This window comes from Dipodomys spectabilis, unplaced genomic scaffold (assembly GCF_019054845.1).
Source record: "Dipodomys spectabilis isolate Male_0828 unplaced genomic scaffold, ASM1905484v1 ptg000075l, whole genome shotgun sequence".
In the NCBI taxonomy this organism is placed as follows: Eukaryota; Metazoa; Chordata; class Mammalia; order Rodentia; family Heteromyidae; genus Dipodomys; species Dipodomys spectabilis.
This window is the reverse complement of record NW_024870752.1, coordinates 14,081,215-14,095,788: the sequence shown is the minus strand read 5'-3', so window position 1 is coordinate 14,095,788 and position 14,574 is coordinate 14,081,215. Positions and strand designations below refer to the sequence as shown.

At 38.2% G+C, this 14,574-nt stretch overlaps 1 protein-coding gene across 1 annotated transcript in view; it reads right to left on the bottom strand.

Annotated features, from left to right (window-relative positions):
- Positions 1–14,574, bottom strand: part of LOC122110156 (propionyl-CoA carboxylase alpha chain, mitochondrial-like) — a gene marked incomplete at its 3' end in the record, with an annotated part of 126,603 nt that overhangs the window by 72,526 nt on the left and 39,503 nt on the right. Inside the window, exons 5-6 of the mRNA XM_042682655.1 lie at positions 8,160–8,273; positions 6,396–6,449 (exon numbers count right to left, since the gene is read on the bottom strand). Coding sequence (XP_042538589.1) covers positions 6,396–6,449; positions 8,160–8,273 — 168 coding nt within the window. The remainder of the gene's footprint in view (positions 1–6,395; positions 6,450–8,159; positions 8,274–14,574) is intronic.

The window sequence follows — 14,574 nt, the reverse complement described above, 5'->3', positions numbered from 1 at the left end:
CTTAGATAAAGTCCTGATTCTGTTACTAACATCAGGGGATTGATGGGTGTGGGTTTTCTTTTTGTTAAAAAAATAAAAAAGGTTAATATCCAATGTTGATTGTGAATTTTATGAGATCATTCATGCCAAAATATTTTGTAAACCACAGTGCGATACATATGTATATAGTAGTGGCATTATATCAAATTATTCACCTCAACATAAAAAAATTTGAACTCTAAAACACATATGAAAACACTTCCACTTGAAAAAAAGAACACTAATTTTAAAACTCTCATTCCTCTAAAAGCTTTTCAGTAGCTCTCCTCATCTACTGAAGTAATATTTCCCATCTATAATGATTAAGGTGATTTGCCAGGCAATGCCAGACTTTGTGCTAGGTTCTTTATGTATGTTGTTTCTAATTTTTACAACAACCCTGCAGGGCGGCTGTCATTCTCTTCATTTTCCAGATGAGAAACTTTTGAGCTACTTCCAAATTTTGCTATCATAAAAAAACCTTACAATGAACATTTTTTTCAAGTATATCTTTGCAGGTGAGATTCTTTATGAGTGGACTTGCCAAATCAAGCAATATTATATGAATTCAATATGAATTCAATCCAATATTTATATGAATGTTTTGTAAGTATTGTAATTTTCATAAATTCAAATTTTACATGAGAGAGTAGAAGAGAGGAGAGGGAGCTGAAACAATTTAAATTCCCCAAAACCACCTCTCTATAACTTTGCCTACTTGGTTATCATAGCCATTTAAAATTATTTTAGTTAATCCAATGGATTTTTTCAAATCATGCCATTGTTTGTGGAATGGTTGCATTCCTTGTTTCATTAAAAAGTCTTGTGAGAAAAGGAGACAGAATACAACTTCCAAGCCTCCACTATTTTCCATATTCCCCTTCTACAGCTTCAGTGCTGAGATTCCTGATGAGTACTCACTGTCTATATACATGTATATCTTTTAAATAAAGTCCCAAATATAGTATACAAGTTCTTAGACCCAACATATCAATGTATTATAAGGCTAGTCACTGTAATTTAATGCTATGTCGAACTAAAATGATAGTACAATAATAATGTTGATGATTATATACAGATATAATCAATGAAATTATATATTACATAATTATACATCTAAACAGAGAACTAAAAAGAGTATGAAGTATCTTTACACTAACAATCGCTTTTTTGCAAGAGTGAATAGTTTTAGTTTTCAAAGCCTTTTTGAAAACTTTTAATTTCTTTTCTAAATTCAAATAGTCCTTACATATTCCCATTGCTAGTCATTTACTGCTCAGAATTTAAAAAAAAAAAAAAAAAAAAAGCCTAAAGGGAAAATACAGAATAGAAAACGAGGTACTGGTGGCTCACACTCAGGAGGCTGAGATCTGAGGATCACCGTTTGAAGCTAGCTCAGGCAGGAAAGTCCATGAGCTCTCTAGTCAGCCATGCAAGTCTCCCTTAGAGATGAACAACAAATATACACACAGAGAGTCAGGGGAACACACAAGGACGGAGACCCACAGGGAGCCCTCCTCCATCGGGCCGGGCCCTGCCCCCGGCTGCGGGGACTGTAGCATCCAGGCGCACAGCGCCCACAGCGCCCGCCCGCCCAGACAGCCGTGTGGCAGCGCCACGTCCAGGCCCCGAGCTCTCCCACAGCGCAGCCCCGGCCCACAACCACCGCCAGGATCGGGGAGTACCCCGCCAGGGACCCCACCCACGCGAATCCAGCGCTGATGGGACCCACAGACCCCTCCCTCCCGCCCAAGAAGGGGCACGGCACTTGAAGAGGCCAGCCAGAGAGGCCAGAGCCCTGCCTCAGGCCCTCCCACCCCACCTGCTGGCTGCCCGCAGGCGGCCACCAGGACTCCCCCTGGAAGGGTCTAGGGCCCTGCATCCCCCACAGCTCCGGCTGTCAGCAGGGAAACCAGTTTGAAACAGCACAAACTCCTGCGCACCCGCCGGATCTCACCTCTTCTGAAGCCCCATGCCCATCCCGAAGACCTGACTGTAGCCTTCCCAGCCCCTGCTGCAGACTGGACCACGCACTCGGCTGCTGGTGGAGAGCTAGCTGGCCTGGGGGCAAACCAAGCATGCACACACAAGCCAGTGGCCAAGTGCCGGCCACCTAAGGGGTGAGAACCAACTAGGGGTCCAAGTGTAGACAAACTACTGCACAACCATGGGAGCCCACCTCTTCCAAAGCGCATGCCCATCCTGGAGGTCTGAATCTAGCCTTCCCAGTTCCCGCTGCAGACCAGACCAAGAGCCCTCCAGCTGGCAGAGAACTCGCCCGAGGCAAGTCAAGGGTGTGCCCACAAGCACTTGCTGGCTCAAGGGCCAAGCATGAGCTAACTCACCTGGTGTGAGCTAGCTCAGGCCAAGCAGGGGCTATACCACCTGTCAGGCACAAGCAGGCCAAGATCAGGCCACAGCCCTGACCATCCCAAATGCATAAATCACAATGAAAGACAAGATTCATGAACAATCACAAAAACAACCCAAATCCAAAAGCCAACAACAATCCAAGGAAGGACCCCAGTGAGAGTGGAGAAGAGAGGATGACATTATGGAAATGATGACAGGGCTGAGAATGTGGCTCAGTGGTAGAGTGCTTGCCTAGCATGGATGAAGCCCTGGGTTTGATTCCTCAGCACCACATAACCAGAAAAGGCCAGGAGTGGAACTGTAGTCTAAGTGGTAGAGTGCTAGCCTTGAGCAAAAGAAGCTCAGGGGCAGTCCCCCTGAGTTTTTGCCCCAGGACTGGCAAAAAAAAAAAAAAGAATTGATGATAGATTTGGCCAAAGAAATAAAAGAGGAAATGCAAAAACAATCTCAAGAGTATAAAGAAGAAATGACAAAGATGATCCAGGACTCCCAAAAATATATGGAGATAAAAATAGAAATGTTATCACCCTCATTAAAAGACAAAATTAACACTGTAAGATATGATCTCAGAAGCATAAAAGGTTCAATTTCCATATTGCAAACCACAGTGGAATGCCTACATAAATGAATAGGAGCTGAGGATAAAACAGAAGAGCTATAATAAAAAGTCAAAGGTATATTTTTAAAAAAGCACTCAGAACTTACCAAAGGGATATCCAAGAATTGGCAGACTCAAGCAACAAGAAATCAAATGTATGCCTAGTAGGGATCAATGAGGGGGAAGAATTCCATACTAAAAACATGGGAAAATCTATTCAGTAAAATAATAACAGAGAACTTCCCCAATTTTAAGAGATAAAATCTCACCCACCTGACAGAAGCAAACAGAACCCCCGGTAGACAGGATCCAAGAAGAAACACTACTAGACACATGAGACTTAAAAAGCAGGGAATTGATTTTAAATGCTGAAAAATCAAAGAAGGAGCTGTATTACAATGGGGAAAAAAAAATCAGATTCTCCACACAAACTCTAAGCAAGGAGAGCCTGGAATGGTATAATCCAAGCCCTGAAGACCAATAACTGCCAACCCAAACTGGTATACCCAACAAAGCTATCATTTATATTTGATGGTGAGGTAAGCCAAGATCAGAAAGACAAAAGGCACATATTCTCTCTGAGACACAGAAGTTAGCTCTAACATGCACTAGGATATGACAAATTACACAGGATTCTAGATACTCACATACAGTGAGACCAAAAGAGGATAGTCTTAGGAGAGAATCTCAAAGGTACAATACCCAAGAGCCTCTTCCTATGTATATAATATATACACTGAAACTCCTAAGATAAGGAAACAAAGGGCTTTTTTGGTTTTTTTCTTTTTCTGATGATTCTGTATTCTTTACCTTAGATATGGTGTCTACACATACTTATCTGTGAGGGGGGGCACAGGATACGAGGAAAAAGCGTGAAAATATGCATCAGTGGAGTACACTGGACATTGATGAAAATGAACTATGTAACTCGTGGGTAGAGCTGGAAGGCAGGTAATGGGAGAGCATGAGGGAACAGACGCGGTATGAAAGCAATGTCCTCATCACCTGACTAATGTAATTGTAGCCCCTCTGTATATCATCACCTCTATAATAGTAATTTTTGTTTTAAAAAACTTAAGCTTAATAGGTAATATTAACATGAATATTTAAGTGAGTATAAACAGTATACTCAAACCATTTTTATGATAAGTTCAGTCAAAATGCTAAGAAAAAATTTTAAGAGAGTGTATATACACACAAAAACTTGGAATATGCATTATAATCCAACTTGCATCCTTCCACCTAAGCTTTTCACTCCAGACACCTTTCTACATCCTTGTTTTGAAATCATAAAGTTGGCCAAGATATACGAAAGCTAAAAGTCTATGATTATGTCAACTTTATAGATTTTAATCATTTAGAAAATGATTATATTTACAAATAACTTTGAATCCACAGAATAAAATACAAGGTACCAAAAAGAAAAAAAATTTAACAGTAGAATAAGAAAGACAAAAAAAAGCAACTTCTGAAACAAAAAAAAGACAATTTAACATCTTGTATAACTGATATAAGCACCACAACATTCACAAATATAAAAATATCATTTTTTAGTACCTAAGTTCTAAAGCTTTAGTATTTTCCTTTTTTTAAATATATATTTTTATTGTAAAGATACTGTACAGAAGGGTTACAGTTACATGAGTAAGGTAATGAGTACATTTCCTATCGAGCATTGTTACCCCCTCCTTTGTTTTTTCCTTACCATTCCTTCCCTTCCCACCTCCCCAACTTCTGCCTCCCCCCAACCCTAAAGTTGTAAAGTTCATTTAGTATTTTCTTTTTTTTTTTTTTTTTTTGGGTCCGGTCATGGGGCCTGAACTCTGGGCCTGGGCACTGTCCCTCAACTCTTCAGCTCAAGGCTAGTGCTCTATCACTTGAGCCACAGAGCCACATCCGTCTTTTTTCTTTTTGCTTATGTGGGTGCTGAGGAATCGAACCCAGGGCCTCAGGCATGCAAGGCAAGCGCTCCACCACTGAGCCACCTTCCCAGCCCCATTTAGTATTTTCTTAAACTTAGTTTAAATACACTTTAAAATCAGTTTAATAGCAATACAGGCTACTTTAGCTAATCCATATGATAATATTAGAATACTCAGATCATTAAGAAAACACTTTTGCCAAAATAGAAGCAGTAAAATTTTATCTTACAAATTTATAACAAAAGGAGAAAAGTAGAATTTTACTTCCAACTTCATTTTCCATAATCATAATTAAATCACTATCACCATACAATGTTACATGTATATTTAAAAATCTCAAGTTTTGCTAGGCACTGGTAGCTCATGCCTGTAATCCTAGCTACTCAGGAGGCTGAGATGTGAGGATCGCAGTTCAAAGCCAACCCGAGCAGGAAAGTCCATGAGACTCTTATCTCCAACTATCCACCAGAAAACTGGAAGTGGTGCTGTAGCTCAAGTGGTAGAGCACTAGCCTTCAGCTGAAGAGCTGAGGAACAGTGACTAGGCCCAGAGTTTAAGCCCCATGACTGACCAAAAAAAAAAACAAAAAACAACTCAGGTTTCTGATTTTTAAAGACCATACAATATATAATAAACTAGGTATAATGGTAATTAACTTTTCCATTTTTATAATTATTCTAAGTATTATTTTAAAACTTCACTATTTTATAACCCTCCCATTTTTATAATTACTCTTTAAGTAATTATAAACAACTTCACTTTTCATATAATTGGTTACAATTCTTTAATTTGTCACTATTCACATTTTTAAAAACTCACTGCAAGACAGGAGCCAGTAGCTCATGTCTATAAACCTAGCTACTCAGGAGGCTGAAATCTGAAGATCACAGTTCAAACCCAGCCTAGGCAGAGAATTCCATGAGATTCTTATCACCAATAAACTACAAAAAAAAAAAAAAAAGAAGAAGAAGAAGAGGAAGACGAACTTTACAACTTTGGTGGGGAGGGCTGGGAGAATGGGGGGGGCAGGGGGAGGATGGGAAGGGATGGGAAGGGGAAACAAAGGGGGAGGCTACAATGCTTGATAAGAAATGTACTCATTATCTTGCCCATGTAATTGTAACCCCTCTGTACAGTATTTTCACAGTAAAAAAAAAAAAGAAGTAAAGCTCTGGCTTAAGGGGTAGAATGCTAAGCCTTGAGCAAAAGAAGCTCAGGGATAGCACCCAAGCCATGAGTTTAAGCATCAGGACCCGCACAAGAGAGAGAGAGAGAGAGAGGAAAGAAAGAAAGAAAGAAAGAAAGAAAGAAAGAAAGAAAGAAAGAAAGAAAGAAAGAAAGAAAGAAAGAAAGAAAGAAAGAAAGAAAGAAAGAAAGAAAGAAAGAAAGAAAGAAAGAAAGAAAGAAAGAAAGAGAAAAAGAAATTACCTTACTGTACTGCTTTCTAGAATTAGTTAATAGTTTCTACTTCGTTCTAAACTTACCAAACGCTTGGCAAAGTCTTTGTTTTCTGAAAGGAATCCATAACCTGGATGCACCTTAAAAATCCAAACAAAATATTTTAATTGTATATTGCAAAATCCATATAAAACATGTACAGTACAGTATTTTGTTAAGTGGTTGAGTCCTTAAATAAAATTCCTTCTCTCTCTTACTGATCAGCTCTAACTTCCATACCTGGGTACAAATCAAATTGCTCCTTTTTTTCTAGCTACAATCAGCACCATACTTGATTTGTCTACACTATTCAACACAAAACTCCCCACTGCTACTTTTTTTGAGGAAAATTCTAACTAACAAGTTTGGATAATTTCACAGTAGCTGGTAGGTCAAAGAATTACACTACAAAAACCTTTGGCAAGATGAATGAGTAATTCTGAATTCCCATATTTTTACTACAGTACCAGAAACTGCTATTTCCCAAAACTCACCTAATAGCCTAAGATACTCAGCCAACACAGAAGCCTTTTCTGTCAAACTAAACTAGAATGGAGGTTTGAATTTGGGTTTACTCTTACTTTGTAGTCCTAATTTTTCTTCTTCTATTATCCATTTTTCCCCTTTTCACAAATTTAATCATTCATAACAACTATGTTATCTGCCCGCTATAAGCCACATTACTATAATCTAAATTCTGCCATCCTGTTCTGATCAAGTAATTTTTGACTGTACAACAAAAGCAAGACATAAATTTAGCTACTCCAATATCAATTAGTATTAAACACATTTCTATTAAAACAAGTCTGCTAAAAGGAAAGTCAAATTTCTTAAGAAGCCAATACCATAACTTAGGAATAGCTACATAACTATATATACATATTACAGAAAAATTTTAAATACTGCACCATAGGAAGAATTTTATTCCACCAATTTTATTTTACAAACACATTCAACTAGAAATGGCATTCTAACAAGCTACAATTAAAAGGTTATAAGATTTTCATTCCCACTAACTATGCTAATAAACTGTAAACAACTATGAATTTATAAATTCAGAGTTTTATTTAAACACATAACCAAAAAACATTCTTTCAAAAGAAATGTCAATTCTAATAGAAACATTCAGGCTAATTGCAATGTTGTCTACTTCCATCCAATTGTACAGATAATGCCACATAGTTTTCAACAGTCTATGTAATTAGTTCTCTGATATTAAAATTAAAAAAAGAACTATTCCTGATGTCAGAAACAGTTTTCTCCTAGGTGTGTCTACTGCATTCAAGTCAGATTAGAGGTGGGGAAAATTTTTGATTTATCAATGTAAGGTATGGGCATTTTATTGATACTAACAAAGTAAAATAATTAGCAAATATACTACTTTTATTTCGTCCAATGTACTTATGTGTACATAATTTTTAAATGATTAAAATGGAATTTAAACAGGGTTTCTTGGATCCTGTTTATAACACAGAATTGTTTTCTTCTTAATTCTTTTATTACACTGAAAGAGTTAATACTCAAAACTAATTGGGACTTCTTTTTTCCTAGCAAATTTGGAAATGAACTGAAACTGCTCCCTGGTGTGAAAGCTGAATCCAGCAGCCACCTGCAGGATCAGCGACCAAGACTGCCAGATGCTACAAAGCCTTTGATTTCCAGTAGCGAATTCAGCCACATTTAACTCATGTGACATGAACTAACTGCAACAGCATTTTCAATCATTCTTTCTTATTTTTTTTAATACAAACTCTAGCTTTCTGCTCACTACATATGAAACAGCTGCAGTAGATAGGTTCATTCAGACTCACAGCTTGGGCCCTGGTTTTCTTAATGGCTTCCATGATGGCATCCATGTTGAGGTAGCTTTTACTGGTGGGAGCTGGGCCAACACAGACAGCCTCATCGGCCATTTTCACATGAACCTGAAGAGACAAATTCCCGTATTAACAGATGCTCTCAGCAAAAAAGAATTGTGATCATCCACAAATATATACAAAACTGCAAATCTGATTATTTCACATACCATCATAGTCATATTTTTGAATATGCATTTAAAAAAACAATGCAAAAAAGGCACAGGAACTGGATTACCAATGATTTCATTTATTACAAGCTTAATCCATTGTCTAACCAAATGATTTCCATAATACCCTCCACCCATTTACTAAAATCACAGCAAACAACTTCATCTCTTATTTTGTTCATCTATAAAGCTGATATCAAATACTACCGTGTTACATGTATCCAGGGTAGCCCAATATTTTAATAAGAAGCACTCATGCCCAGTTCTAAGCAAGCTCCCCAGGAAGTTGGGATAATTAGGGACTGAATGGAGGGATGCAGTGAGTGTCCCTGCACAGCATCAGGTCAGCACCAGGCACAAATTAAAGCCTAGGACCAAAGAGTTCAATATCACAACACATGAACCAGAAAATCTTGAGAACCATTTAAATACTCTCACATTCGCGCTTTGTCCATTTTGCATTTATTTCTAAAAGAACTGATACGTGTATTAAGTCCTAAACCTATTCAGCATTCAGTAATGTATACTCCATTTTTCAGACTACTCACTTGACAACATTTTAAATCTATTTATTTTTACTTAACAGAGTATAGGGAGTCATCCAATATTGAGAATAAAGTTTTTTAAATCTAAAATCAATCTATTCTTCTAAAATGATGAAGGGATTAGTATTATTTTTGAGTGAGCTGGCTTTTCCTAAGTTTTCCACTTCAATGAACTCACAATCCGATTGTAATTATTTTACAAAGCAGATATATAGGACTCAAGTATAAACATGTACCTGAACATGTATGACTTATCCCCTAACCAAAAGATTTAATTTTTTTAAGTATACTTGTCTCTAATTCACAGTCTTGGAACTAATTTTGAAAAGCTATTTTGTTTAAATGAGACCTAAAAGAAAAAGAAAAGAAATGTAGTCTTTAGAAAACTCAGAATTTTTCATCAATTCCAAAAATATTTTCTAATTAAACACATTGTGCATTGAAAGCTAAAAAATACTTACCCAAGGAGTTTATAGATCAATTACCTCAATATAAAATGCTTCAATATATACATTCTAATTCATTTAGTAACATCAATTGCAAAGAAAGGCAGCCATGCTTACAAAAGGCTTTTTTAAATATTTCTGTGTTCAAAAGAAGGCTTTCTCCTCCACTTCTCTTTGCCTGGCTTATTCCCAACCTTAAGTTCCCCCTGCCTGCAGACCAGAATGGTCTCCTCTACTATCCTCTGTCCATTTCATATCCCATTATTAACAACTTTGGTTAGCCATTATGGCTGTGGATTTTAGTTTGTTTTCTATACAGGAGAAACTGAATATTTTAATGATCCTTTATAAAGAATGTGTTAGCCAAGTAAGTAAGGACAGTTACTATTCAAAGTCAAGGTGAGGGCAGGGCCCTAGCTACAGAACACCTGCCACACAGGGCCCTGAGTTCAAACTCTTATACTAACAAAAAGGGAAAGGATAATGGAACAAAATAAAGTTAAATACAAACTTATTTTATATAACTTACTTGTCTTACATAGTGCCTTTTAATTGCATGCTACCCAACAATCTCCTGTTACATGCTTTGTGAATGATTTTCCTTATGATTTATTTACTCCACCAAATCATAAGATTCTCAAAGTCAGAAACTATGTTTTAATTTCTTTTTTCAATCTCCTTACTACAGTGTTATATGCCAAAAGCTTATTATTTACATGGCAATTTATTTAATAAGTTGTAATCAATTAATTATGAAAAACACTGTGTCTTTTGGGTGGCTACTAGTCTTTGAGGTAAAAACTCAACTATACCAAATGAAATCTTTTCAGTCTTCATTATGTATCTGCAACTGACAGCTGTATGGAAGATAAGAAATTAACACTTACATATACACACTATGTATTTAGATGACCAAAATTTCTATAACAAACAAATCAAAGTAAAATAGAACGTAAGGACCTTAACAATACTATAACTACAATCTTTTCAACACTTTTACATGGTTATCGCTTATCTAACTTTTCATTCTTTTGTTTAACTAGAAAAATGTTCTCATAGAGTAAACTAGGAATTATGCTGGGTACCAGTGGCTCACGCCTGTAATTCTAGCTACTCAAGAGGCTGAGGAACATGGTTCAAAACCAACCCAGGCAGAAAAGTCTGTGAGACTCATTTTGTTGTTGTTGGTGGTGGTCATGGGGCTTAAACTCTGGGTCTGGGCACCATCCCTCAGCTCTTCAGCTCAAAGTTAGTGCTCTAGCACTTGAGCCACAGCGCCATTTCCAGTTTTCTAGTGGTTTATTGGAGATAAAGAGTCTCACGGACTTTCCTTCCCACGCTGGCTTTGAACCTCGATCCTCAGATCTCAGCCTCCTGGGTAGCTACAATTACAGGCATGAGCCACCAGTACTCGGCTCTGTGAGACTCTTATCTCTAATAAACTACCAAAAAGCCAGAAGTAGAGCTGTAGCTCAAGTGGTAGTGCCTTGAGAGGAAAAAAAAAAAAAAAGCTCAGGGACAGCACCCAGGACCCTAAGTTCAAGTCCTAGGACCATCACCCACAAACAAAACAACTGAGCCAGAACTGTATTCTCATAGGCAGAGTCCTTGTAGAAGAATCAAAGAAAAGTAAGGAAGAAAAGAGGGGCATCAGGCACCAAGTCTTAAGCAAACCCTCTGTAAAAGGCAGGTCTACACGTCTGCCAGATACCCAATCACAAAGAAAGGACTGTGATATACAGTAGTAAAGGAAGAAACAAAGGAAGGTATTGTGTGGTTTAGATAGGGACTACTGATAAGTGAATATAAAGGCCAGGAAAGGCAGAGCGATAACAGAGATATGATTTGGGTTTGTTCTGTTTCTATTATTAACTTAGAAGGGGAAAAAAAAAACTAAAGAGATGCCTTTGAGAAGCTACATGAGGTTAAAAGTTTGAAACACCTGAGATATGGAATATTTCACAGTAAAAGGTTTCTGACAAGCAATAACAGGTATGCGGAACAGTAGGGCATATAATATATAAATATATAATACAATATATAATATGTAAATATATAACATAATTATATATAAATATTTTATATATATCTATATATAACATATAGATATATATATAAAATACCAGCTAGGCTTTAAAAGGAAAAAAGCAGGGTTGTAGGATCTGGAGCACCCTTTTTGGAATAGCAGGAGAATGCTAAGAATGGGTATAAATGCAGATCACTTTGTGGATTTGGGGAGATTAAAGGGTCTAAACCTTCAAAGTTTCTATTTTATCTATGAAGAGACAGGAAAGCCTCTGATAGAAGCAGAGAGGGTGATCACTGATGGTGGAAAAAAACTAAGTGCTGGAAAGATGCACTTGGAACAGGAAAGAATATACTGACTACAGAAATCTCAGAAGACTGCCAGGTACTGTGGATTCATAAATGATGAGCTGGGGCCAACTTGGTCTTACCTAAGTCCCAAATTCTTTTTGTAACTCTTTGGTGAGCACCAATGATCTAAGCTGGGTAAGTGTTAGTTTTGTCCCTACCCCACCCAGCTAAATAGTGATGAAGTACTGAACAACACTTAAAACTTCCACACGTTAACATTTCTTGACAAGGATGCCTGCTCCATATTCTGGATACAGTTCCAATTCTTATGTGATCACTGTCTTGCATGAAAAGATCACTTAAGGGAGACATAACAGTACTTCAAAAGCAGAACTCTCAGAAAACCACAACTACTCCACTCCAAGAGGCTGCACACCAAAACATTTGGGATTCAAGTATAATCCACCATCCTTAAAGGCAAATGTCTCTCTAGATTCTTAATTTTTAACTTATGCAAGAGTGAGTGAACTTCCTGAGTAGCTAGGATTACAGGGGTGAGCCACCAGCACCTGCTAAAACCATGACTTTCATCCTTCCCCAGTAAAAGACAGAAAAGGGGAGAGGAAGGCAAGGAGGGGAGGGAGACAAATAGTACCACCAAAGAAAAACTGTGTGAAGAGAATGGAAACAACACCAAAGAAAGCTGGGAATTTGGTCTGTTTTTAATTCTAAATAAAGCTAACAATTCTAGCAACCACATTTCTGACTATATTTCAGTCCTTCTCCAATAATCACTTATCAGGTAAAGATCGTAGTCTCTTCCTGGCATTATGGTTTGAATGTGAAATGTCCCTCACAGAGGTACCTGTGTTGGACTTAGACATTTGAGCCTCACCATGCTTAGTGACACTATTTTGGGACTTATCTGGCAGAAATAGGTCACTGCAGTGGCTCTTCTGGATATCATGTCCCCAGGTCCTCTTCTGTCTGCTTCCTGGCTGCCATACTGTACACTGCTCTGTTCCACCAAGTCCTCCCCACCATGACAAACTGACCTCTAAATGCAATAAAAATACCTCCTTAGCCAGGTGCCAATGGTTCACCACTGTAATCCTTGCTACTAAAGAGGCTGAGATCTGAGGATTGAGATTCAAAGCCAGACTTAGCAGGAAAATTCCCAGGAATCTTATCTCCAATTACCTACCAAAAAGCCACAAGTGGAGCTGTAGTTCAAGCAACAGAGGACTATCCCTGAGCAAAAAAGCTGAGGGACAGTGCTCAAGTTTGTAGGTAGTTATTTGTTGTTGTTGTTATTTTGTTGTGTTGTTTATAGTCTGAAGGTTTCCATCCATGACCAACTGGCCATTGCTTTGGACCGGTGGCAGCATAGTACATCATAGTGGGGAGCATGTGTTAGAGCGAACTGTTCACCCCATGGCCAAAACCAAAAGAAAGGAAGAGAAGGGGCTAGGGTCCCATCACCCCTCCCAAAGGTACAGGAAAACTTAGGTCCTGCCTCTTAAAGTTTCCACCACCTGCCAACAGTGCAAGCCAGGAACTGTGTTGAACATCTGAGCCTCTGGGAAACATTCCAGATACACACTGCAGCAGCATCTAAACTACACCTCCTACCTCAGCTACAAGGGTATACGTGTAGTGTGGGTTGTTTCCTCTCAGGATTTAGGGACTAAAAGAGGACTCCTACCACTGCAGAGCATCAGGGGAAAGAATGATACATGCATAGCATTAGCCTTGTAAAAGACCCAAACTCAATATTTGAATCACAGACCCTGCTGATTATGTGTTACTTCTATACCACTGTAAGGTTAAAAAAAAAAAAAAAACTGTAAGCTAAACAATGAGAAGTCAGGAACCATCTGTATGTGAAACTTTCAAAACTTGGTGTCGTTTTAAAACTGAACTCCAGTGTTCATACTCTCAGCATCCCAGCTGAACTACATCAGTGCAGCCTCGGGATCCATAACACTTAATTAGAATAGTTCACTGAGGGTACTTTGCCAGGTTTAATTATAAAGGCCCCTTTAGTAAATATCGAATATCCATTTAGGGAATACAGCAGACTTGGAAACTAATCTGAGTGATTCATAGAAGACTTGGAAGCAACTAAATATTTGTTTACAAAATAAGACACTGAAAATACTTTTTGTAAGGTTATGTAAACTCAACACTCTCAACACAGACACACAAGGTCCCTACCCTTCTACTGGATACACCACCCTGTAAAGTGTGTTCTGCAGTGTTTTACTGAGTAAGTGAAGATGGAAATCACTGATTGTTATCTGATACATCACCTGAGTTTAAGCCTCTCTCCCTTAATATAGACTCCAAATGAGATGAACACTTCATGTAAATCCACCACCTTAGAGTTTTGTTTTGTTAGCTCCTATACCACCTTCCTGAAATACACCTAATAGATCTCTTTCCTTTGTTACTCCAACCTGGAAGATAACATTATGGACAATTAGAAGAAAATAGCAGGAACAAGTAGCAAAGTAACAAGCCCCAATTCAGATGGATAACTACAGTTAGGTTTCCAGAGCTAGGAAAACAATGCCTAAGCACTCTCAGTGGTCCTAGTATACAGGCTAGACCTTGTAACCTAACCAAGTAATAAGTCAGATTCCAAGAATGTAACATTGTCATAATGATGCTTGAAAGTGAACAAACACACACACGCGCGCGCACACACACACACGTAAGTATTACCAAAAAAAGTGGCACAACTAGGCACAAGTGACTCATGCATGTAATCCCAGCTATTCAGGAGGCTGAGATTTGAGGATCTCAGTTCAAACTCAGCCTTGTCAGAAAAGTCCTTGAGAGCCGGGCACTGGTGGCTCACGCCTGTAATCCTAGCTACTCAGGAGGCTGA